Here is a 24,581-nt window from a genome sequence, read left to right as displayed (position 1 = left end):
CTTACATACAGAAATCAACCAACAACAGATGCTGGTGAGGATGTGGAGAAAAGGGGGCACTAATCCACTGTTGGTGGGAATGCAAGCTGGTAAAGCCACTATGGAAGACAGTCTGGAGAGTCCTCAGAAACCTGAACATAGCACTACCACAGGACCCAGCCATCCCACTCCTTGGAATATACCCAAATGGAATTAAAGGGGTGAAAAAAGCCATTTGCACCTCAACATTTGTTGCAGCTCAATTCACAATAGCTAAGACATGGAATCAACCTAAATGTCCATCAGCGGATGACTGGATAAAGAAACTATGGGATATGTACTCTATGGAATACTATACAGCAGTAAAAAACAACGAAATCAGGGCATTCACAACAAAATGGAGGAAGCTGGAAAACATCATGCTGAGTGAAATAAGCCAGTCCAAAAGGGATAAATATCACATGTTCTCCCTGATTGATGGCAACTAAACGAGCACCTAAAATGATACCCATTGAAGTGAAATGGACACTATGAGAGACAATGACATGAGCAGCCCTTGTCTAGACTGTTGAGGAAAAACTTACTATTTTGTTCCTTTAGTATTTTTGTTGTTGTTGTTGTTGCTCAGTATGCTCTACACAAGACCACTGGTTGAACTCTGCAATCAATGCACAACCATTCTTAAGCATTTAAAAATTAATAGGAAATTTATCTCTGTGGAACATGGGAGTGGGAATAAGAGAGGGAGGAGATATATAGGACGGCACATACTCAATCAGACCTACCTCCAATGGTGGAATTGGAAATGTGCCAGGGGATTTCAACTCAATCTTACCAAGGAGGAAGGTACCAATGCCAGCACACTTGGTAAAGAGACAAATATAAATACACAACTGATCCAAAAGATAGGGTAAGTGTCGAAGAGATTACACAAATAAGACCAGTGTAAGCAAATAATGAAAGATAGAATCAAAAGGGTTGAGAATGATCCTGCGGGGGAAGCAGGTCACACAGCAGACTCATAGAATGGCAAATGCCCAAAACAGCACTCCTGCCTCAGAATCAACCCTTGGGACATTCGGATCTGACTAAAAGGTCCATGAGAGTCTCGCAGGCATGGAAAGCCATGACACGGTGGCAAAAAACAATCTAAATGAAGGATCCTGGTGAACAACACTCCAGCAGAAGGATCAGGCCATCAAGGAGAGAGGCACCTTTCTCTGAAGGGAGGAAGGAACCTCCACTGTGATATGGCCTTGACTAAACAAATTCAGAGTTGGTGAACTCAAGGGGCTTCCATAGCCTAGACAGCTCATAGCAAGAGTCTCGGGTGATTGCTGACGTCATAAATAAGAGTGCCAATTGTTAAATCAACAACGGGAGTCACTGGGTTCATGCTCCCCTCGCAGGATCTCTGTCGTTAATATGTTTATCTATGAAACTCAAAAACAACACTACTAGTCGAACAATACCTATACCTGGTTCGGTTGTGTGAGTGCAACCTGTTGAAATCCCTGCTTAGTATATACTAAATTGATCTTCGGTATATGAAGGTAACCGAAAATGAAACATGATGAAGGGGGGAGAGGGGAGAGGAAGTGGGAGAGGGAGGGCCACGGGAGGGAGGGAGGTCGGGGGGAAGCCACAACAATGCAAAAGATGCATTTTATATTCTACTTAAAACTATTGGTTGAGCTCTGTAATTAATACACAATTACTCTTAGGTGTTTAATTAATGCTATAACTAGTACTCAAATAGTATTTTACACTTTATGTTTCTGTGTGGGAGCAAAATGTGGTAATCTTTACTTAACATACGCTAAATTGATCTTCTGTATATAAAGATAATTGAAAATTAATTGTGATGTGAAGGGGAAGGGGAGAGGGAGTGGGAGAGGGGAGCGTTGTGGATGGGAGGGAAGACATGGCGGGGAGGAGGCTATTGTGGTCCATAAGCTGTACTTTGGAAATTTGTGCTCATTAAATAAATTAAAAAAAAAGAAAAAAAGTGCATCACAGAAGAAAAAACAGTGTGGTCTTAATGAAATCACAATAATAGTAATTTTAAGAATATTAACTTTGACACAGAAATTACATAATTGGTAGTAACATTTCCTATTATGTGGCTGTGTATTCTCAGAAATATTTTATGTTTCTAGTTATTATGAAAATTTAATGGATTATTAAAAATTAATACATTTGTTTAAATAAACATAACTTTGGATAAAGAAAAAAAAAACTTTGAATAGAAGGAAGAAGTCCTACGTGACAATTTCAGGTTCATGACTGACAACTGTCCTCACCGCGATCAGATATCATGGGAATCTGTGAGGACCTCGTGAGTCTTTTCCAGTCTAACTCATGCTGGTGTCCTCAGGGCACTGCTGACTCAAGGACAATTTTATTTTTCCCTTTATATCCTGGAGACAGCTGAGCCAGGGTCTCCGGTCTGTTAAATCTCAACTATTTCCCTCTCTTCCTGTCAAAGTAGCCTGTGTGCGGAACTGAACTGACATTTTATTTTAAACTGTGGGTGATCCACACTCACTTTCCACAGAATGTGGCCACCTTTAATCCTGGAACAGTCTGTGGTCCCTGTGTGAATGTCACAGCACTCAGGAATGTACTTGCAGCTCAGCTGTGTCTCAGGCTGAGCTTCTGCAGTCACCTGGGAAGCCTACAGGGACTTCCTCATTCTCTAGGTCCTGGGACCCTCCTGGGGGGCTCCCTGCATGAACTCAGAGGGGAAATGCACTGGACATCAGCAGTCAAGGTCATCACTGAATGGAAAGTGTTGGGTGTGCACTTCTAGTTGATCTGATTCTGTTGAGTGTTGTGGGACTCCCTGCACCTGCTGTGGTTTAGCAGAGCAGAAAGTGGGACACACAGTGGCTGTGCACTCTGGGGCTGGAGTCCACATCACGGGGAGCTGTGTCTGTGGCTCCAGCATGATGCCCAGTGTCCTGAGGCTGAATCACAGCTGCAGGAAGAGCCAGTCCCAGAGATCATGTGTCCATAGTCCCTGCTCTTCACTCCATGTCTATGCTGACTGGGGTCATCAATGCATTTGGAGACTTCCATCAGTATTAGAGAGGGAGACACGCAGGCTGCATATCAGAGTGATGGACACAGCCCATTTGCACACTTTCCCAGACTAGTAACTGACAGTGCACCCTGGAAGACAGTAGATGATGGATCTGTTATGAGGCCCCATCACCAAGGTGGGAACACTGATGCAGTTCCATGCTCCTGGGTTCCAGCTGCCAAGCCTGAGTGCGCTGCCTTTATTTATCATCTCCATAAAATATTGGAAAGCACTACACCAGTATTCAGAGTGTTGAATCTCCATTTTTGATCATTTAATCATTTCCTTTACATAAGTGTTTGATATATAATACCAAAACATAGACAAATGAGGTACAATGATATGTGTTGAAAAATAAATGTATCAGACTGAGTTTTTATGAAGTCAGACTTATTGACATGCTCATCAGAAAACCACATGTTTCCATGGTAGAATGTCAGTTGTCTCCTGTTTTGGAATTCTGTAGACACAATATTCCCTTCACTGCTGTGACCATGCTGTACAGTAGATCCTCAGTGTGTGGATCCTGTGGGACTGAAACTCTGACCTTGCTCCAGTGTCTCCTCTGCTCCTCCCTTGCTCAGACGTTGGTCTTCACCATCATACTTCCTGCCTCTGTGACTTCATCCTTTTATCCCATGTACCCAGCATCACGTATTATTTGTCTTCTTGTCCTGCATGGTTAGCAGAGTGTACTTACCCTGACACATTATCCTTGGACATTATTCTCCAGGATCATCCGAGTTGTCCAGAATACAAGAATTTCCTCATCTGTACTGCCATATAAACTTCCTGTTAAATATAATTTTGTCCATTTGTTCCATTGTTGATTCTTTCTTCATGAATATTTCACTGGATTGTATGTGTGAACTCTTGTGAATGATGCTGCATTAGTTGAACATGGAAGAGCAGAGGTGTTTGCCACATTGATTGCGGTTCCCCTGGACACCTCCCTGGGATTTCATATTCCTTCTACTCAAAAATGGTGTTTGAAGATCCTGTGATAATTCTGTTTCTCAGTTTTGATGATTTTCCATAATAGATTTATTTATTTACCTGACTCCATTCTTGCACCAGAGTTATCTCCAGCTTCCTCCACATGGATTGTCAGCTCTGGATTGTAGGATAATACTCATTCTAACAGGAAGGATGGGATGTCTCATTGTGCATCTATTATGGACATGCATGATGGGCCCAATATATCATTTTATATGTTGCCTTTATATCTTTTTTAAAAAGTTAAAGATACTATTTCACTTATTTTGATATTTGTATTTACATATTTTTTCAAAAAGGCAAAGAGACTGAGACTGACAGTGATCATCTAATTCCTGGTCACTTCTCAGATGGCTACAAAAGCTTCAGCTGGGTCAGGTGACAGACAGATGCTTGGAATTCTGTCCAGGTGTCCACATGGAAGTACTTGGAACTTCACCTACTGCCTCCAAGAGGGGCTTAGGCAGGAATCTGACACTGGAACCAAACTAGGACACAGCACTCAGCATCCTGACACGGGAGGCAGGAATCCCTCAGGCTCACTCCAGTGCTGCTCCTGTCACCACCTATCATCACTGCATTTAAGGAATTGATTGCTTCCCTTGGGATCAGTGGCTTGAGTTCATTCAACATTTGGAAATAGGCTCCTAACCATATGTATAATTAATGTTTCATTTATTTTAAGTATTTATTTTATTTGAAAGGCAGTGTTATAGCAAGAGAGAAAGCTATCAACAGATGGAGAGAGAAGTTTCCATTCACTGGTTCACTTCATGAATGGCTCCAAAGGCTGGGATGGCTGAGCCTAAAGTCAGGAGCCTGGAACTTCCCCCAGTTTCCCCCAGAGCTAGAAGGGGACAAATACTTGGGTCATGGTAGACAGTGATCACCATTGCACTTCCTCCCTCTGTGAGTTCAAGCTTGTGGACTGCATGTATAACTAATGTCACATACTATGTGTCAACATGTACCTGCATTATTTCTGTTAGCATATTATGCTCCAGACTGACCCATGATTTCCTAATGACAGAGCAACCTCCTTCTTAACACTGAATAATATTCCATGTCAAATGTAACAGAATGCATTCACCGTTTTAGGCACATTTCACTTTATTTAGAATGAACTATTGTGAACAAAGCTGCATTACCTGAACCCAGGACTGTGGGTGAATTGTGACACAGTGACTTCTATCCAGTGCTTGAGCTGAACTCAGAGTCATGGTTACTAGACACAGGGAAGAGGGAGAACAGAGGGCAGCTGATATCAGGGCAGAAAGCACTCACAGGAAGGAATAATTCTGCCCACACCACAGTGGGCTGACTCAGTTCACCACAACCCACGACAGGTTCCATGAATAATGAGAACTGAGGCCTCCAGGCCCCTCCAACTCAGAGTGTAGGAAAGGAGGTGGAAATGTGAATGACAATGAGTTGATCTGTGCCCATTTCTACAACACACAGATTCCAATAGCACACAAACCCCACTAACATGCACAGTGTTCTGTGTTCATGACGAGTGTTAAATAAGGCAATGGATGAATAAGGAAACAAAACATAGTTAACCTTAAAAGAATCCACTTGCAGTCTTTTATCTGTTTAAAAGTGGGAGGCAGGCATTAGGACAAAATAGGCAAAGTGCCCACTAGGGATACCCGTGTTCCCATCAGAATGAATCATTCAGCCACACGACTCCCCACACTTTTTCTGATAATGCATTTTGGAAAACTGTAGATGACACTACAAGTGAATGAGCCCCTACCACTGACGTGGGAAACAAAGTCGCAGTTTTGGGCTCCAGGTTTTAGAAAGGCTAAGTCCTCGATGTTGTAGGCACTTGGGATGTCTGGGGCTGTCAATCAAAGGTGGAAATCTCCCTTTGTCACCTTTTCTGTCCATCTCTACATTTCTCTTTCTCTCACCCCTTCTCTCACTGTCACTATTCCAATGTTATTCAAATAGTTAAAAATGAACCAATGGTTATTTAAAAATGAAGGACATGCTAACACTGGATTGTTAAGGGTACACACATATTAAAATGAAACAAGGTCATTGCCTTCAATTGTTTAAACAACAATGATAACGTAAAGATTTATATGATCTGAATCCTATCATAGCCATCAACCTACACCACAGGACACCACATCTGCCCTGGGCACTGTCCTGTCTGAGGCGTCTGACCCCATGCCTGCTATATAGGGGCAGCACATGCAAATAGGGCCCACTCTGCCCATGAAACCACCCCAGCCCTCACCCTGCAGCTCTGGCACAGGAGCTCCAGCCCCAGGACTCCCTGGTGTCCACTCAGTGAGCGCACTCAACACAGACGCTCACCAAGGAGACTGGGCTGCGCTGGCTTCTCCTGGTCGCTGTGCTGAAAGGTAATGATGGAGAACATGGGGCACTGAGTCTGGGAGAGGACGTGAGTGAGAGACACAGAGAGTGTGAGTGACAGTTTCCTGACCAGGACATCTGTGTTTGCAGGTGTCCAGTGTCAGGAGCAGCTGGTGGAGTCCAGGGGAGGCCTGGTCCAGGCTGGGGGATCCCTGAAACTCTGCTGCAAAGCCTCTGGAATCATCTTCAGTAGCAATGCAATGTGCTGGGTCCACCAGGCTCCAGGAAAGGGGCTGGAGTCAATCGCATAAATTAATTCTGGTGGTAGCACAAACTACTCGACCTGGTGAATGGCCGATTCACCATCTCCAGAAACACCAACCAGAACACGGAGTGTTCACCCTGCAGCTCTGGCACAGGAGCTCCAGCCCCAGGACTCCCTGGTCCCAAAATTGCTTTTTGAACTCAAAGTGACATTGGGAGACTCGTCCTAAAATTAGTAGACAGTTGAGGGAAGTGTGTCCTAGCACCCGATGTGAAAGAAGAATGGGTCTGAGTATGAATGAATGACCCTTACCCTGGGAAGGGAGCAAGTGAGGACGACAGAGCTGTGGGTCATCACGTCCAGCTGCACAGGAGACAAACTCTTGTGTTTCAGAACAGCGCAGCTCTCGTAGCTGTGTAGTCAATATCATGAAAGGATAGGATGTCACTTATTTGCCATCTGAAAATAAGAACATAAGCACGTGCAATAATAGTGTACTGAACACTGACTCTTCACAATGCACGTGCTCCATTTCCTAGTCATAAATGTTTGATAAATAAGAATTGAACACAGATAGGAGTATCAATGAAATGTCCTGGTGAATAGTGCACCCCTTGTGGGTTAGGAATTTTGACTCACTAACGTGTTCATACATCACCCATGTTATCATCTGCTGTGAGAGGTTGGTCCTCGTCCATTCTGCAGGGAATGTTGAAATGCACAGTGTGTTTCCTTAACTACTGTCGCTATACTGTGCATGGGTCACTAACTGAGTGTCTGCTCTCAACCTGAAACTCGGGGACCTTGCACTAACGTCTCCCCTTTTCCTTTTCATGCTCAGCCTCTGATGAACACCATTGAACTTCCCACCTGTATGGGCTCAACGTTTACTGCGCATAAGCATTCACACATGTTATTTTTCTCTGATTTCCTACATATTTTCATTTAGTTTATTATGTCCATAATCCCTCCAATTGTCCCAAATGACAGAATTGAACCTATTTATTGGCATATACAATACCATTTGAAATATGACAGTATGAATTGTTCAGTTATCCAATCATTCCTCAATGAAAATTTCACTGAATTAGATGAACTAAGTTGTGAATGAGGTCACTGTATTGGACATGTGACTGCAAATGCCTAGACATGGTGCCATCAGAATCCTTGGACACATCCCTCAGACTTCATATTCCCTGTATGAAGGAGCATCATTTGGCAATTTTTTAAAGATTTATTTTCTTATTTGAAAGAGTTACAGAGAGAGGTAGAGACAAAGAAAGAGATCTTCCATCTGCTGGTTCACCCCCCAGATGGCCACAAGCTCTGCATATCCGAAGGCAGGAGCCAGAAGCATCTTCTGGGTCTCACACTAGGTACAGGAGCCCAAGGACTCGGGACATCCTCTACTGCTTTCCCAGGCCATAGCAGAGAACTGGACGGGAAGAGGAGCAGCCAGAACTAGACCAGCGCCCATTTGAGATGCCAGCACTTCAGGCCAGGGCTTTTACCCACTGCACCACACAGGCCCCAGCAATTTTATTCCATTAACATTTCCCAGGGTCTTTGAGATCAAGCCTTGTTTGCTTATTTACTTATTTATTTGAAATGCAGAGTTGCAGAGAAAGAAGCAGGAGAGACAGAGAGAAAGGGTGGGGAAGAGCGAGAGAGACAGAGAGAGATCTTCCAACTGCTGGTTCACTCCCCCAAATGGTCACAATGCCCAAGTGAGCCAGGCCAGAGACAGGATCTTGAAACTTGATTCAGAATTTTCATGTAGACATCACTCACCCCCTTGCTAAATTTCCTCCAGGCTATGTCATGGTTTTGTTGCTCCTGTGAATGATTGGCATGGGTCCCCTGGGAGATCTTCCCCCTGGGCTGAGGTCTGTGAGGACTCTGAGCTTCTTCATCAGCTGGGACTCAGGTGTCTGCAGTGTTCATGGGAGGCTGCGGCCTCCTGCTTATCTGTCCCCACCAGGGAAGACCATTAGGTTCAGTTCTGTCTCCCCTGGAGAGATGGGAGGGTGGATGCCCTGGGCTCCATTCCATTTTTGTAGGCCACCCGAGGGCCCTGTGTTGGTGACATCATGGTCTCTGCATTCTGAGTCTGGCCTTGAACATCCAGTGCAACCTGGCTTTGGCCTGTGCTGTTCATTCTTTTTGGGTGAAGGGCACCAGATACCTAACTAAGCCCTCCTGCTCATCTCCTCTCCACTAACCATCCTCTACCAACACTAATTAGAAATCTGTTTATTTACCCTCCAACAACTAGGATTGTGGTTTCATATTCCCACCATATAAGATTCTTGGATGGGCCAGTCAGTTGAAATACTGTGCTTCTGTTCAGCCATGTTGTAAGGAAATAACATCAAAACACAAACAATCGAGGAAATGTGGACCTTGGAAGGATTATCTGTCCTGATCTTGTCAGAACTAAAGCATGAGATTGGTGAACGTTTGGGGTGGGAGTTCATGGACAAGCACATTTTGTCCATAACTGATATTTCATTGGTGTTAATATTCAGCACACAGATGTTTTGATGTGTACTCAATTCTTAACACACACACACACTAAAACCTAAAAAGCCATGAATTCCCTTTTTTATAGTGATTTCAGTGACATTCGACTTCAAATATGGAAGAAACACATCCTTAAGAGGCTTTCATGTACCAGTATCTTCAAAGATTGCTCTTACATAAATCCCACCCAGTCACAATTTAACATCATATACACAAAAAACTCATATTTCAACCTTTCACAGCTCATTAACAAAATCATTAGGAAAACTGGACAACCACAACCAATGACGGTACAGAGCGCACATCGTTCCTGGAGCTGTTAGGTGGAGTGGGAAGTCCTGTGTGAGGAACAGAGGTGTAGAGTGTGGAGGTGCCTCCTACCAGACTAGAGCCCCTGGACACAGCACAGCCTGTCTGTGATTCCTTCAGTAACTGTGCACGTGTTCAAGGGAGGTATCCCTCATGCCAGTATCACATTTCTGTGCTTGTGCAGACACAACACAGGGGCAGGCACTGTTGTGCAGTGAGCTGAGCCCTTGTTTGGAGCCCACACCCTTGCTGGAGGGATGGCTCAAGAACCAGCCTCTCCACTTCAGGCGCTGCTTCCTGCTCATGCACCTGGGAGGCAGCTGACGACGGCCCAAGGTCATGGGCCCTGCCTCCCACCTGGAGGACCTGCGTGGAGGTCCAGGCTGCTGGCTTTGACCTGGGCAAGGCCTGGCTTCTGTGGATGTTTGGGGAGCAATCCAGCAGTGGGGTCTTTCCCTGTCTGTCTCTCCATCTCTCTGTGTGTGGCATTCTGACTTGTAAATAAATATGCACATATTTATATTTATTCAGATTCAATGACCTTTAACATTTAGCTGTAATCACTTCATGAGTAGAGTTTAAATACATACACAAACGTCCCCTTCCTGAATAGAATTATTCATTTCATGTAGTAGGAGGCTGGAAAAGGCATAAAGGGAAGGGAGAGGGCACACTGTCACGTAGATGGTTTATTCGGTGAACAGTGTTTCTATCTGTGGACTCCCAAAAAACACACCCCACACATTTCTAATGCTCTCCATCTGTGTTTGCTCCTACGTATGAGAAAAACGTGGCATTTGTGTTTCTGGCAGAATATACTCACCAGAATGATCTTCATAAAAAAATAAAGGTGGGGCCAGCGCTGTGGCACAGTATGTTACAGACCAAATCTGCAGTACCGGAATCCCATAGGGTCACTGGTTCAAGTCCCAGCTGCTCTACTTCCAGTCCAGCTCTCTGCTATGGCCTGGGAAAGTAGTAGAAGATAATCCAAGTCCTTGGGCCCCTGGAACAAAATGGGAGCCCTGGAAGAAGCTCCTGGCACCTGGCTTCCAATCGGCTAAGCTCCAGCTGTTGCAGACAATTGGAGAATGAACCAGAGGATCGAAGACCTCTTTCTCTAATCTTTCTGTCTCTCCTTCTCTTTGTGTGTAACTCTTACTTTAAATAAATAAATATTTATAAAAATAAATAAAAATACAGGTGAACAGAATGCTTATCTGTCCATAATCCCACAGCAAATACCACATTCCAAGGCAGTAATTGGCTACTTAAGTTCCCAGGTCACCCACGTCTGCCCTGGGCTCTGTCCTGTCTGAGGCGTCTGACCCCATGCCTGCTATATAGGGGCAGCACATGCAAATTGGGCCTCCCTCTGCCCATGAAAACCAGCCCAGCCCTCACCCTGCAGCTCTGGCACAGGAGCTCCAGCCCCAGGACTCCTAGGTGTCCACTCAGTGAGCGCACTCAACACAGACGCTCACCAAGGAGACTGGGCTGCACTGGCTTCTCCTGGTCGCTGTGCTCAAAGGTAATGATGGAGAATGCGGGGTACTGAGTCTGGCAGAGGACGTGAGTGAGAGACACAGAGAGTGTGAGCGACAGTTTCCTGACCAGGACATCTGTGTTTGCAGGTGTACAGTGTCAGGAGCAGCTGGTAGAGTACAGGGGAGTCCTGGTCCAGGCTGGGAGATCCCTGAAACTCTCCTGCAAAGCCTCTGGGTTAGACTTCAGTAGCTACAGCATGAGATGGGTTCACCAGGCTCCAGAGAAGGTCCCGGAGTGGATCACATATATTTATCCTGGTAGTGGTAGCAGGGCCAATTCACAATCTCCAGCGAAAACGCCCAGAACATGGTGTCTCTGCAAATGAACCATCTTACAGAGGATGACACGGCCGTCTATTACTGTGTGGGAGACACAGTGAGGGGCCCACTTTTAGTTTTCCCTTCAAACCCAGAGAGAGTCAAGCCAGAGTCTTGTTTTTTTAACTTCAATTATTTCAGTCATCCCTCTTCCTATCAAAGTGAGCATGTAAGCAAATAGCACCAGCAGTCTTATTTTAAGCTGTTGTTGTTCCACATTCACTTTCTAAAGACTTATGCCCAAACTCCTTTTTACCTTTAATCCTAAAACTGTTTGTGGTCCCTGTGTGAACGTCACAGCACTCAGGAATGTACTTGCAGCTCAGCTGTGTCTCAGGCTGAGCTTCTGCAGGCACCTGGAAAGCCTACAGGGACTTCCTCATTCTCTAGGTCCTGGGACCCTCCTGGGGGGGCTCCCTGCCAGAACTCAGGAGGGAAATGCACTGGACATCAGCAGTCAAGTTCATAACTGAATGGAAAGTGTTGGGTGTGCACTTCCAGCTGATCTGGTTCTACTCCAGTGTCGTGAGACCCCCTGCACCTGCTGTGGTTCAGGGAGAGCAGAAAGTGGGACACACAGTGGCTGTGCACTCTGGGGCTGGAGTCCACATCACAGGGAGCTGTGTCTGTGGCTCCAGCATGATGACCAGTGTCCTGAGGCTGAATCACAGCTGCAGGAAGAGCCAGTCCCAGAGACCATGTGTCCATAGTCCCTGCTCTTCACTCCATGTCTATGCTGACTGGTGTCATCAATCCATTTGGAGTCTTTCATTAATATTACAGAGTGAGTCACCCAGGCTCATATCAGAGTTCTGGATGGAGCCCATTTACACGCTTTCCCATGCTTGTACTGACAATGCACCCTGGAAGACAGTAGATGATGGATGTGTTATGAGGCCCCATCACCAAGGTGGGAACACTGATGTATTTCCATGCTCCTGGGTTCCAGCTGCCAAGCCTTGAGTACACTGCCTTTATTTATCATCTCCATAAACATTGACAAACACAACACAAGTATTCAGAGTGTTGAATCTTCATTTGTGATCATTTTTGATCATAAATGTTTGATAAATAACACCTGAACACAGACTTATGAGGTATAATGATACGTGTTGAAAAAGGAATGTATCAAATTGAGAGGAGTTATGAAGTCAGACTTACTGACATGCTCATCAGAAAACCACATTTTTCCATGGTAGAATGTCAGTTGTCTCCTGTTTTGGAATTCAGTAGACACAATATTCCCTTCACTGCTGTGACCATGCTGTACAGTAGATCCTCAGTGTGTGGATCCTGTGGGACTGAAACTCTGACCTTGCTCCAGCGTCTCCTCTACCCCTCCCTTGCTCAGATGTTGGTCTTCACCATCATACTTCCTGCCTCTGTGACTTCATCCTTTTATCCCATGTATCCAGCATCACGTATTATTTGTCTTCTTGTCCTGCATGGTTAGCAGAGTGTACTTACCCTGACACATTATCCGTGGACATTATTCTCCAGGATCATCCGAGTTGTCCAAAATACAGAATTTCCCCATCTTTAATGCCATATAAACTTCCTGTTAAATATAATTTTGTCCATTTGTTCCATTGTTGTATGTGTGAACTCTTGTGAATGATGCTGCATTAGTTGAACATGGAAGAGCAGAGGTGTTTGCCACATTGATTGCGGTTCCCCTGGACACCTCCCTGGGATTTCATATTCCTTCTACCCAGAAATGATGTTTGAAGATCTTGTGATAATTCTGTTTCTCAGTTTTGATGATTTTCCATAATAGATTTACTTGTTTACCTGACTTCGATCTTGTACCAGAGTTATCGTCTCTAGCTTCCTCCACATGGATTGTCAGCTCTGGATTGTATAATACTCATTCTAACAGGAAGGATGGGATGTCTCATTGTGCATCTAATATGGACATGCATGATGGTCCCAGATATTTTATATGTTGCCTTTATATCTTTTTTAAACATTTATGGATATTATTTCACTTATTTAGATATTTGCATTTACATATGTGTTGCTCCCTTGCCCGCAAAGGAACGACATTGTTCGCAACTTATCGGTCTTGAGTAGACTTTTAATGAGAAAATAACAGCGACAGAAAAAGAATGAAGGGAGGAGAGTGGACAGAAAAGCCCCCTCCTTCCTCAGCACAGAGCTTATATACAAAATCTGGCCAATTGCAAACGGGCTCAAGTCCATGCACGGAACACTCCAATCTGCTGTCTGTTCACGCATTGTGCACACGTCCTCGGGCCAATCAGATGAGGTGTCACACAGCAGGCAGGCTCACCGCACAGTCCTCGGCGCCATCTTGTTGTTTACAACATTCTCAACTCCTCTGGAAAGTCCCAACCGTGGGAAAGCATTGCCCTAACCGAAACTAGCAACATTCGCCTTGTGATAAAGACACAGCAACAGCTATCAGACCGACCTTGACGTGGGGGCTCCATGGCTGCGCATCCCATGGAGCCCCACATCTCCCCCTTCTTTATTATTTAAATGGCATGGAAACGTGACTGTCTTAGGTACCCAATGGCGCGCTACCTGCTTACCTGTCATGGAGGTAATAGGAAGCCTGTCCTACCCTCTGTCTTAGGTTGCTAGGAGTGCCCATCAGTGTTTACCCGTCTTTGACTACCGCTCCATCATGCTAAGCCATACTTCTTTATTGGGGTGAGATCGCAAGGTGTCCAGCATAGCCTGTTGGATTATCAAGTTGGTATTCTGCTGACGGAGTGCTAAGGCTCTGATCCATCTGGCGATGAAGGCAAGGCCCAGTGGTACCACGACAAACAAGCAACCAATAGCGACCCATTCTTTAACTTGAGCCCTGTCTTAGGTAGGTACTGGATGTGGAGTGTCTTACCCGTTTTTGAGTACCATTTTAGCCCAACATTAGGTGAGAGATGAAACATACAGCCAAATATTAATTATTTTTGATTACAAAGGAGGTTTGGTACGAAGTTTTAAGTGATGAATGTCAGTCCATACAGACTGTAGCGAAGATAGCACAAATTGCAGAACACACGGAAAACATCCCATACAAAGTATGAAAAGCAGTAACGGTCCAGCCCGCATTAATAACCAACAAATCCATTGAAACCCTCCAAATGAATAGTGGGTTAGCAATAAATATATGTTGCATTTTACTCTTTTAAGTTTATCAATAACAGACTCTATATATGGCATTGTAATGTTAAAACAACATTCCCCTTGAACAGATTTACAGCTTATATGATCTTTTAACAGCAAATAATCGATAGCTGCTCGGTTTAAGAGTACTCCTGAACGAACTTGATCCAATTCTTCAGCTATATTGGATAGCACAGTAGCAGTAAGATTGATTGTTTTGGTCACCAAAGGTGTAAGCCTTTGTAGTCCACAATTATTTCCATAAACCAATCCAGGAACTCCCACTAGCTGCATAGCCATGGTGAAAGCAGGTCTCCAATTAAGATGACATCATCATCACAGTTCTCAGGTAACGAGCGTCGCTGTCGTGCCTTTGGAAATACAGATGTTAGCATTGGGGCCACACGGCCCAATGAGCAGTTGCAAAAATCATTAGGGGCTAACAATGTAAAAGCAAATTGGTTGCATAAAAATACCCATCCCTTAAGAGCCCATGTCCCATACCAGTACTGGATCAGGTCCATTCCATTGATTGGTGATAGGATCCTTCCATTTTACCATTGTTCTTACCCCAGCTGTTTGTGGATGCCACTGTTGATCAGATGCAAAACGATCATCTTTATCCAATGTGAAAAAATTTACAATGAATAAAGCACGTGAGAGCCATTTGTTAGGAGAATGTGCAAGAACCCTAAACTCCCCCTTTTGTTTATATTATTAAAATATTGTTTTAAAGTGTTATGTGTACGTATAATAATGTCTTGACCCTGAGGATTATAAGGAATGTCAGTAACATGAGATAGAAAGTTACACAAAAATTTCTAAAAGAGGCAGAAATATAAGCAGGTCCATTATCCATTTTAATCTGTTTTGGAGTTCCTAGGGAAGCAAAAGCTTGTAAGCAACGGGCAATAACATGTTTTGTAGCTTTACCTGTATGTAAGGAAGCAAAAATAAATCCAGAACAAGTATCAATAGACACATGTATCTATTTTTGTTTACCAAATTTCATGAAGTGGGTGATATCCATTTGCCATAGTTGATTGGGGGAATAAATCACGAGGATTAATTCGAAAGTGAGGTAATGGTAACTGGATGGAGCAGGTAGAACAGAATTTTACAATTTGTCGAGCTTGTTCTTGAGTAATATTATGTTTTAAGCATAATGTATGAGCATTTAAATGATGTAAAACATGATCTTTTGTTGCTGTATTAATAGAATATATGCATAGAGCAGAATCTGCCAAATGGTTACCCTCTACCAAAGGTCTGGGAAGATTGGAATGTGCTCGAATATGACCTATAAAGAAAGGGCAGGTATGCTGCCGAATGACAGTGCAAATGCGAGAAAACAAAGGAGAAGCAGCTGAGGATTTAGGAAGGAATGAACACGTTTTCAATTGAGGCACTGATAGGAACACATATTTGCTATTGGTGTGTATGTTAACCACTACATCCAAAGTAGACTGCAATGCAAGTGCAACAGCAGCTAATTTAACTAGCTGTAGAGATGAAAAAGAGGTGTTAATAACAGTATGGTGACCATCACAAATTACAGAAGCTTGACCTCCTTTTAGGATATTGAATAAAGGTTTAAGGTCTCCTGTTGTGAGGTGGAGATGTGCAGAAAGCCAATCAATATTTCCTAGAAGTTTTGAAACTTATTTAAAGTCTGTAAAGAATCCAATTGTAAGGTGACTTTTTGTGGAAGTATTTTTTATGGGTATAATTGGAAGTCTAGATACTGATAAGGATATTGAAGTTGCATTTTCTCAGGGGCTATGCTAAGACCAAAAGCAGTTAATTGCTCTCTTAGTACTGTCAGACATTGTATCACCAAAAATTTCTCGGGTCCAGTTATCAAAATATCATCCATATAGTGTATAATATATAAATTGCTATATTTTTTGCAAATTTTTTGAAGAGCAGCATTAATGAATTATTGGCACAAAGTAGGGCTATAAGCCATTTTTTGAGGTAAGATCCTTTATAGGCATCTTTGCATAGGTTCTTTAAAATTTACTGATGGAACACTGAAAGCAAATCGGGGACAATTTTTTGGATGTAAAGGTATAGTATAAAAAATAATCTTTTAAATCTATTATTGCAATATAAGAGTCCTTTGGAATTGTAGTAGGCAATGGTAAACCTGGTATAAAGCCCCCATAATTTCCACAGTAGCATTAACAGCCCTAAGGCCTTGAAGCCATCGCTATCTCCCAGATTTTTTTTCTGATAACAAAAATAGGACTATTCCAAGGAGAATTAGAAGGAACTATATGTCCTGCTGTTAATTGTTTTTTTTTTTTTTTACCAATATCTGTGCAGTATTTATATTTTCCTGCAGTAAAGGACATTGATTCACCCACACGGGATTATATGATTTTTATTTTATTTTAATTTTTGTATGGGGCACAGACTGACCAGTAGCCATCAAGGGAAACCCAAGCCTCTCTGGTTATGATTGACAGTTATAGTAACTGGAGATGTGATGCTTTGTTGTTGTTTGCCTAAACCCTTACCTGGCAAATGACCTTGTTGAAGTATGTTAATGGTAACAATCTTACTTGGACTATGTATTAAAGCCCCCATTTGAGTTAGAATATTACATCTCCAGAGTAATGCAGCCAAAATATATGTTTTATCCTCCCATTGTAGCAATATGGAACTTTGTGTTAATCTTTGACTCTGACCAATACCTTGCAATTGAGTTATGGTAATTTTCTTTTTTTAATTTGTGGGCCAGCTTGCTGCTGAAATAACAGAGGCACCAGCTCCAGTATCTGAAAGACCACTGAATAACTTTTTATTTAATTTTAAGAAAAATTTGGGTCGGTCCTCAGTTATAGGTTGTATCCGATAAGCATCAGAAGATTCAAAACCATTATTTTCTCTTTTATTTAAAAAAGACTTACCAATTGAAGAGAAGGGGAACAGAATCAAGTGAGCAATGCATTGTCCTGGAGTTAAAGTTTCATTATTGGCTTGAGTCATAATTTTTATCTTACCAGTAAAGTCAGTGTTTATAACTCCAGGAAAAACCTGTAACCCTTTTATAGTTATACTACTTCTGCCCAGTAGGAGACCAAAAAACCCAGTTGGCAAAGGACCAAAAATCCCAGTAGGGAGGCCTTGTGGGCCCATCTCAGGGGTCAATACTGTATAGGAGGTGGCACTGAGGTCCAGTCCTGCACTACCCTCTGTGGCTCCATGGAGGAAATTGATGGATTTAGGGTGTTCTGTTGAGGAACAAATGTCATGGCCCCCAAAATTTGTTGGGATGGGGCCTGGGGCCAGCCCCGCTTTTAGTTTTTTGAACTTTATTTATTTAATGAATTTTTTTTATTAGATTTGGAGTGACATTTATTGGCCCAATGCCTTCCTCTTTTGCACTGGGGGCAAATCCCAGGAGGAGGGGCTTTTTTGGTGTTTGACTTTTGGACAATATTTGTACATGTCCCTGTTGCCCACATTGATAGTACCCTTATTTATCAGGTATAGCCCTCCTTGTTGATTTTTGTAATGACCTACCAAGTAGAGTGGCAGGTCCTGAATGTTCTGTTTTTTAAATTAATTTATTTTGTTAATTTTTTATTAAAGGGACTGTTACAGAACACCTCAGCCACAATAGCCAATCGATCCATATCTGCGTTGTACTTATGTTTTGCAGAATTTACAGTACTATGGGCATTACTAGGCAATTTTCACACAGCACCAGAAAAGGATCCGTACTGAGAATTAAACATCATTAGTAATCATCACGGGCACGTTTAACGTTCAGCTTGACTGCGTGTTCCCCTGGGATGAAACAGCAGCAGCAGAGGCTTGCTCCGGCTCCCCCTTAAAGCCCCCAAGGACAAGGGTGGCTCATTGCCAAGATGTTGGGCAAGCAGTGCGTCCCGTCCCGGATCTTGGCCAGAGAGCCGAGACACGAAGCATGCCCACCTGTTTATCAGAAAACATTCCTTTATCCTCCTCCCCGGGAGCTGGCCAGGCTCCCAAGGAGCAGGAGAAGGTCATCTGGCAGACAAGTTACTTGTTTATCAGAGCCAAAGACACAAGCCTCTCCATCCCAAAAATTTGTCCTTACATTTGGCCCTAGAGTTGTACCAAGGTATAGGCATAATTAATACATCATAAGAATATAATACAAATTTTTATACAAATCTACATTTTGCAATCAAACACAATAATATTCAGTATGTTTTAAGGATAAATTGAAACATATCTGAGGGAACTAGCCTCTTATTATGTATAATTATTACATTTCTGCAGGTGTGTGGAATCTTAACTACTTGCGGCATATTTTGACTTACATTTTTTTTTGTAAAGCAAACCAAGCATAATCTGCTCAAGCATTCCTATCAATAATAGGGGTAGAGTTAGTACATAAAACAAAAACAGAATGGGTAGTCCGGACACTTTGTTACCACAATTTTTCATTTTACATAGTAATATGAACTTTATAACAGAGAACATTTACTTCAAATGAAATATTTAAATGCAAGGTGAGGGCTGTCCAGTGTACACTGATCTATATTTTTTACTCCCAGTGTTTCTTATCCACAACACCCTCTTCAGCAAACCAAGGACTAATTGTTTTAACAGCACTGATAAACTGCTCTACGGTTTGTTTCTTTAACCCTATTTTTTACATCTGCAACAAAGTTTTCACAGCCTTTGTCACGGCTTGCTTTTTTTTTTTTTTAATGCACATTTAAATCTGTTTTGAGCAAATCCCAATGTTGCTCATTTACGACTTCTTTTGTGAACCAAGGACTGACTATTCCTATAGCATTAATGAACCATTCTATGGCTCACCTTGTTTAACCCTATTCCCTGTGTCTGTAATGGAGTCTTTATAACTTTTTTATTTTTTTCCTAGGGGCCGATTTAGGGAGAGTCAATGGACGATACCGCGGCGGCGGTTCATCCTCTAAGGACAAATTTGCTAGCCTAGTCAAACTGGGATATAAATGAGATGACTCCCTTGAGCACAGGGGCACACTCAATGGGGGATGGTCCTTCACTGAATTTTCCTTTGTCTTATCCAGTGGCTGGTCCCTACAGGGACCTTTGTCCATCTGTTTCCTATCCCACTGACTACCACAGTCACTAGACTGACTATCATGCCGAGACTCCTCCTGAACCTTTTCTAGGAGCTCGCATCCTTCATCAAGTAAAAGATCTATGCTCTCAGTGGGGTCCTGAAGTGTCTGTTCAATGAGTTGCCATAATCTAAGTATTTCTACCGGCTCTCTGGCTGCTCTCAACTGTCTGCCTACTCTCCGCCACTGTTGCTCATCTAATTGGCCACCTTCCACAAACCATGGTGACCTCTTGGCAATGGCCCTAGTGAATGCACATACTGTGGCAGCTTTAACGGGCTTCCCCACAGCTTTTAACAAGTGGATCAACAGCATGCACAACCTAGTGGTGGATGGAGTATTGTCCATTTGGAGGTAAAAAGGAAGTTTCTGCCTATTTCCTGGCATTTCTGAACACTTTGTACTCCCACCTTTTAAGGGATTCCTTTACCCTTTTTTCTGGCACTTAATTTCCCCGTCTTTCTTTGACGGAACCGCGGTTTCTATTCTTTCCCCAGCTGGATTTCCGTGCACACGCACGCTTACCTTTTGTTCCTTACCTATTCCTGCATGTAGAAAGTGGTCCAAATCCGAGGCATGGAACCACTTGTCGCTCCCTTGCCCGCAAAGGAACGACACTGTTCGCAGCTTATCGGTCTTCAGCAGACTTTTAATGAGAAAATAACAGCGACAGAGAAAGAATGAAGGGAGGAGAGTGGACAGAAAAGCCCCCTCCTTCCTCAGCACAGAGCTTATATACAAAATCTGGCCAATTGCAAACGGGCTCAAGTCCATGCACGGAACACTCCAATCTGCTGTCTGTTCACGCATTGTGCACACGTCCTCGGGCCAATCAGATGAGGTGTCACACAGCAGGCAGGCTCACCGCACAGTCCTCGGCGCCATCTTGTTGTTTGCAACATTCTCAACTCCTCTGGAAATTCCCAACCATGGGAAAGCATTGCCCTAACCGAAACTAGCAACATTCTCCTTGTGATAAAGACACAGCAACAGCTATCAGACCGACCTTGACGTGGGGGCTCCATGGCTGTGCATCCCATGGAGCCCCACACATATGTTTCCAAAAAGGCAAAGAGACTGAGACTGACAGTGATCTTCTAACTCCTGGTCACTTCCCAGATGGCTACAAAAGATTCAGCTGGGTCAGGTGACAGCCAGGTGCTTGGAATTCTGTCCACGTGTCCAAATGGGAGTATTTGGAACTTCACCTACTGCCTCCCAGAGGGGCTTAGTCAGGAATATGACACTGGAACCAAACTAGGACACAGCACTAAGCATCCTGACACGGGAGGCAGGAATCCCTCAGGCTCACTACAGTGCTGCTCCTGTCACCACCTTATCATCACTGCATGTACACAATTAATTTCTTCCCTTGGGATTCAGTTGCTTGAGATCATTCAACATTAGGAAATAGGCTCCTAATCATATGTATAATTAATCTTCAATTTATTTTAAGTATTTTATTTTAGAGACAGTGTTATATCAAGAGAAGAAGAGACCAACAGATGGAGAGTGAGGCTTCCGTGCACTGGTTCACTTCGTGAATGGCTGCAAAGGCTGGGAAGGCTGAGCCGGAAACCAGGAGCTTGGAATTTCCTCCAGTTTCCCACAGGGCTGGAAGGGGACAAACACTTGGGTCATGGTAGACAGTGATCACAATTGCACTTCTCCCTCTGTGAGAATAAGCTTGTGGACTGCACATATAACTAATGTCACATACTATGTGTCCACATCTACCTGGATTATTTCTGTTAGCACATTATGCTCCAGGCTGACCCACGTTTCCTAATGACAGAACAACCTCCTTCTTAATACTGAATAATATTCCATATCCAAATGGGAAAGAATCCATTCACTGTTCTATGCACACTTGCTTTATTGTAGACTAAACTACTGTGAACATAGCTGCAACCTGAACGCAGGACTGAGGGTGAATTGTGACACAGTGACTTCATACCCAGTGTTTGACCTGAACTCAGACTCATGGTTACAGAACAGGGAAGAGGGGGACACAGGGCGACTGCTACCAGGGCCAAAAGCACCACTCACAGGAAGGAATAATTCTGTAGACACAACTGTGGGCTGACTCAGTTCACTACAACCCATGACAGGTTCCACCAATAACTAGAACTGATGTCTCCAGGCCTCCTAACACAGAGTGATGGAAAGGAGGTAGAAATGTGCCTGACACTGAGTTGATCTGTGCCCTTTTCTACAACACACAGATTCCAATAGCACACTACACCCCACTTCCACGTACAGTGTTCTGTGTTCAGGAACAGTTTTTTTTTTTTTTTGACAGGCAGAGTGGACAGTGAGAGAGATGGAGAGACAGAGAGAAAGGTCTTCCTTTGCCGTTGGTTCACCCTCCAATGGCCACCGTGGCCGGTGCGCTGCGGCCGGCCCACCGTGGTGATCTGATGGCAGGAGCCAGGTGCTTCTCCTGTTCTCCCATGGGGTGCAGGGTCCAAGCACTTGGGCCATCCTCCACTGCACTCCCTGGCCACAGCAGAGAGCTGGCCTGGAAGAGGGGCAACCAGGACAGAATCCGGCACCTGGATCAACTAGAACCCAGTGTGCCAGCACCGCAAGGCGGAGGATTAGCCTAGTAAGCCGCGGCACCAGCCCAGGAACAGTTTTAAACTAATACAATGGTTGAATAAGAAACAAAATATAGTTAACCTTAAACGAATCCACTTGCAGTCCTTCATCTGTTTAAAAGTGGGCAGCAGGCACTACGACAAAATTGGCAAAGTCCCCACCCGTGTTCCCATCAGAGTGCTGCTTGAGCCCAGCCTCACGGCTTCCCACACTTTTTCCTGGTAACGCATCATGGGAAACTGTGGATGATGCTAAGAGCAAATGAGCCCCTACAAGGGACCTGGGAAACACAGAAACTTTTTTCTGCTTCAGGTATTAGAAGGGTTAAGTCCTAGATGTTGCAGATTTGGGATGTTTGGGATTCTCGACCCAAAGGCAGAATTCTCCCATTGTCACCTTTTCTGTCCATCACTACATTTCTGTCTTTCTCACCCCTTTTCTCTCTATCACTGTCCCAATGTCTTTATATAGATGATAAGGAACTAGTGGTTATTTAAATAAATGAGGGACATGATATTGCTAACACTGGATATTAAGGATACACACTGAATTAAGATGAAACAAGGTCATTGCCTTCAACTTTTTAAAATTTTGATAACATAAAAATTCATATGATCTGAATCATATCATAGCCATCAACTACACACCCAGGACACTATGTCTGCCCTGGACACTGTCCTGTCTGAGGCGTCGGACCCCATGCCAGCTATATAGGGGCAGCACATGCAAATAGGGCTCCCTCTGCCCATGAAAACTAGCACAGCCCTCACCCTGCAGCTCTGGCACAGGAGCTCCAGCCCCAGGACTCTCAGGTGTCCACTCAGTGCTCACACTCAACACAGACGCTCACCATGGGGACTGGGCTGTGCTGGCTTCTCCTTGTCGCTGTGCTCAAAGGTAATGATGGGGAACGCGGGGCACTGAGTCTGGGAGAGGACGTGAGTGAGAGACACAGAGAGTGTGAGTGACAGCTTCCTGACCATGTCGTCTGTGTTTGCAGGTGTCCAGTGTCAGTCGCTGGAGGAGTCCGGGGGAGGCCTGTTCAAGCCTGGGGGATCCCTGAAACTCTCCTGCAAAGCCTCCGGATTCATCTTCAGTGACAACTACGCAATGTGCTGGTTCCGCCAGGCTCCAAGGAAGGGGTTGGAGTGGATCGCATACATTAATACTGGTAGTGGTAGCACATGGTACGCGAGCTGGGTGAATGGCCGATTCACCATCTCCAGAAACACCAAAGAGAACACGGTGTGTCTGAAAATGACTAGTCTGACTGCCATTGACACGGCCGCCTATTTCTGTGTGAGAGACACGTGAGGGGCCCTAGGGCTGAGCCCAGACACAAACCTCCATGCAGGGGGCGCACAAGACACACTGAGTGCAGATTCTGGTCATGCACAGGTGCAGAAGGAGCCCAAGCCCTGGTTTCCTGTCAGGGAATTGGGGTTTCCTCTCCTGCAACAGTTTTGAGTGAAGAATTCTTCTTTGATGATTTTGACCCTGTACTGACTCTCTGATGTGACAGGAGAAGTCCTACATGAATGAATTTAGGTTCAGTGGTCTCCAGTATCAGAGATGTGGGACAATCTGGGGACCTCGTGAGTGTTGTCTAGCCTGAGTCAGGACAGAGTTCTTAGGACACTGCCGACTTTAGGGCAATTTTACTTTTCCCTTTCAATCCAGCAATAGCTGAGCCAGGGTTTGAGTTTAAAAATCTGCTATTTAAGTATCTCTCTCCTTTCAAAATGAGCAACTGTGCTGAACTGAACCAACCGTCTTATTTTAAACTGTGAGTGTTCTGCATCATTTCTAACAGACTTTATACCCAATCTCCATTTTCCTTTAATCCTGAAACAGTCTGTGGTCCCTGTGTGAACGTCACAGCACTCAGGAATATACTTGCAGCTCAGCTGTGTCTCAGGCTGAGCTTCTGCAGGCACCTGGGAAGCCTACAGGGACTTCCTCATTCTCTAGGTCCTGGGACCCTCCTGGGGGGCTCCCTGCCTGGACTCAGGAGGGAAAAACACTGGACATCAGCAGTCAAGGTCATAACTGAATGGAAAGTGTTGGGTGTGCACTTCCAGCTGGTCTAGTTCTGCTCCAGTGTCGTGAGACCACCTGCACCTGTGTGGTTCAGGGAGAGCAGAAAGTGGGACACACAGTGGCTGTGCACTCTGGGACTGGAGTCCACATCACGGGGAGCTGTGTCTGTGGCTCCAGCATGATGACCAGTGTCCTGAGGCTGAATCACAGCTGCAGGAAGAGCCAGTCCCACAGACCATGTGTCCATAGTCCCTGCTCTTCACTCCATGTCTATGCTGACTGGGGTCATCAATCCATTTGGAGTCTTTCAGGCTGCATATCACATTGCTGGATGGAGCCCATTT

General features: G+C 44.2%; 1 gene segment (V, D, J or C); it reads left to right on the top strand.

Annotated features, from left to right (window-relative positions):
- Positions 1–23,048: 23,048 nt before the first annotated feature.
- Positions 23,049–23,511, top strand: LOC138847254 (immunoglobulin heavy variable 3-23-like). The segment is given in 2 exon segments: positions 23,049–23,094; positions 23,198–23,511. Coding segments are annotated over 2 exon segments (360 nt in total).
- The last annotated feature ends 1,070 nt before the right edge of the window (positions 23,512–24,581 follow it).

This window comes from Oryctolagus cuniculus, chromosome 20, assembly GCF_964237555.1.
Source record: "Oryctolagus cuniculus chromosome 20, mOryCun1.1, whole genome shotgun sequence".
Taxonomy (NCBI): domain Eukaryota; kingdom Metazoa; phylum Chordata; class Mammalia; order Lagomorpha; family Leporidae; genus Oryctolagus; species Oryctolagus cuniculus.
The sequence above is the reverse complement of the archived record's forward strand: the minus strand, read 5'-3'. Positions and strand labels throughout refer to the sequence as shown.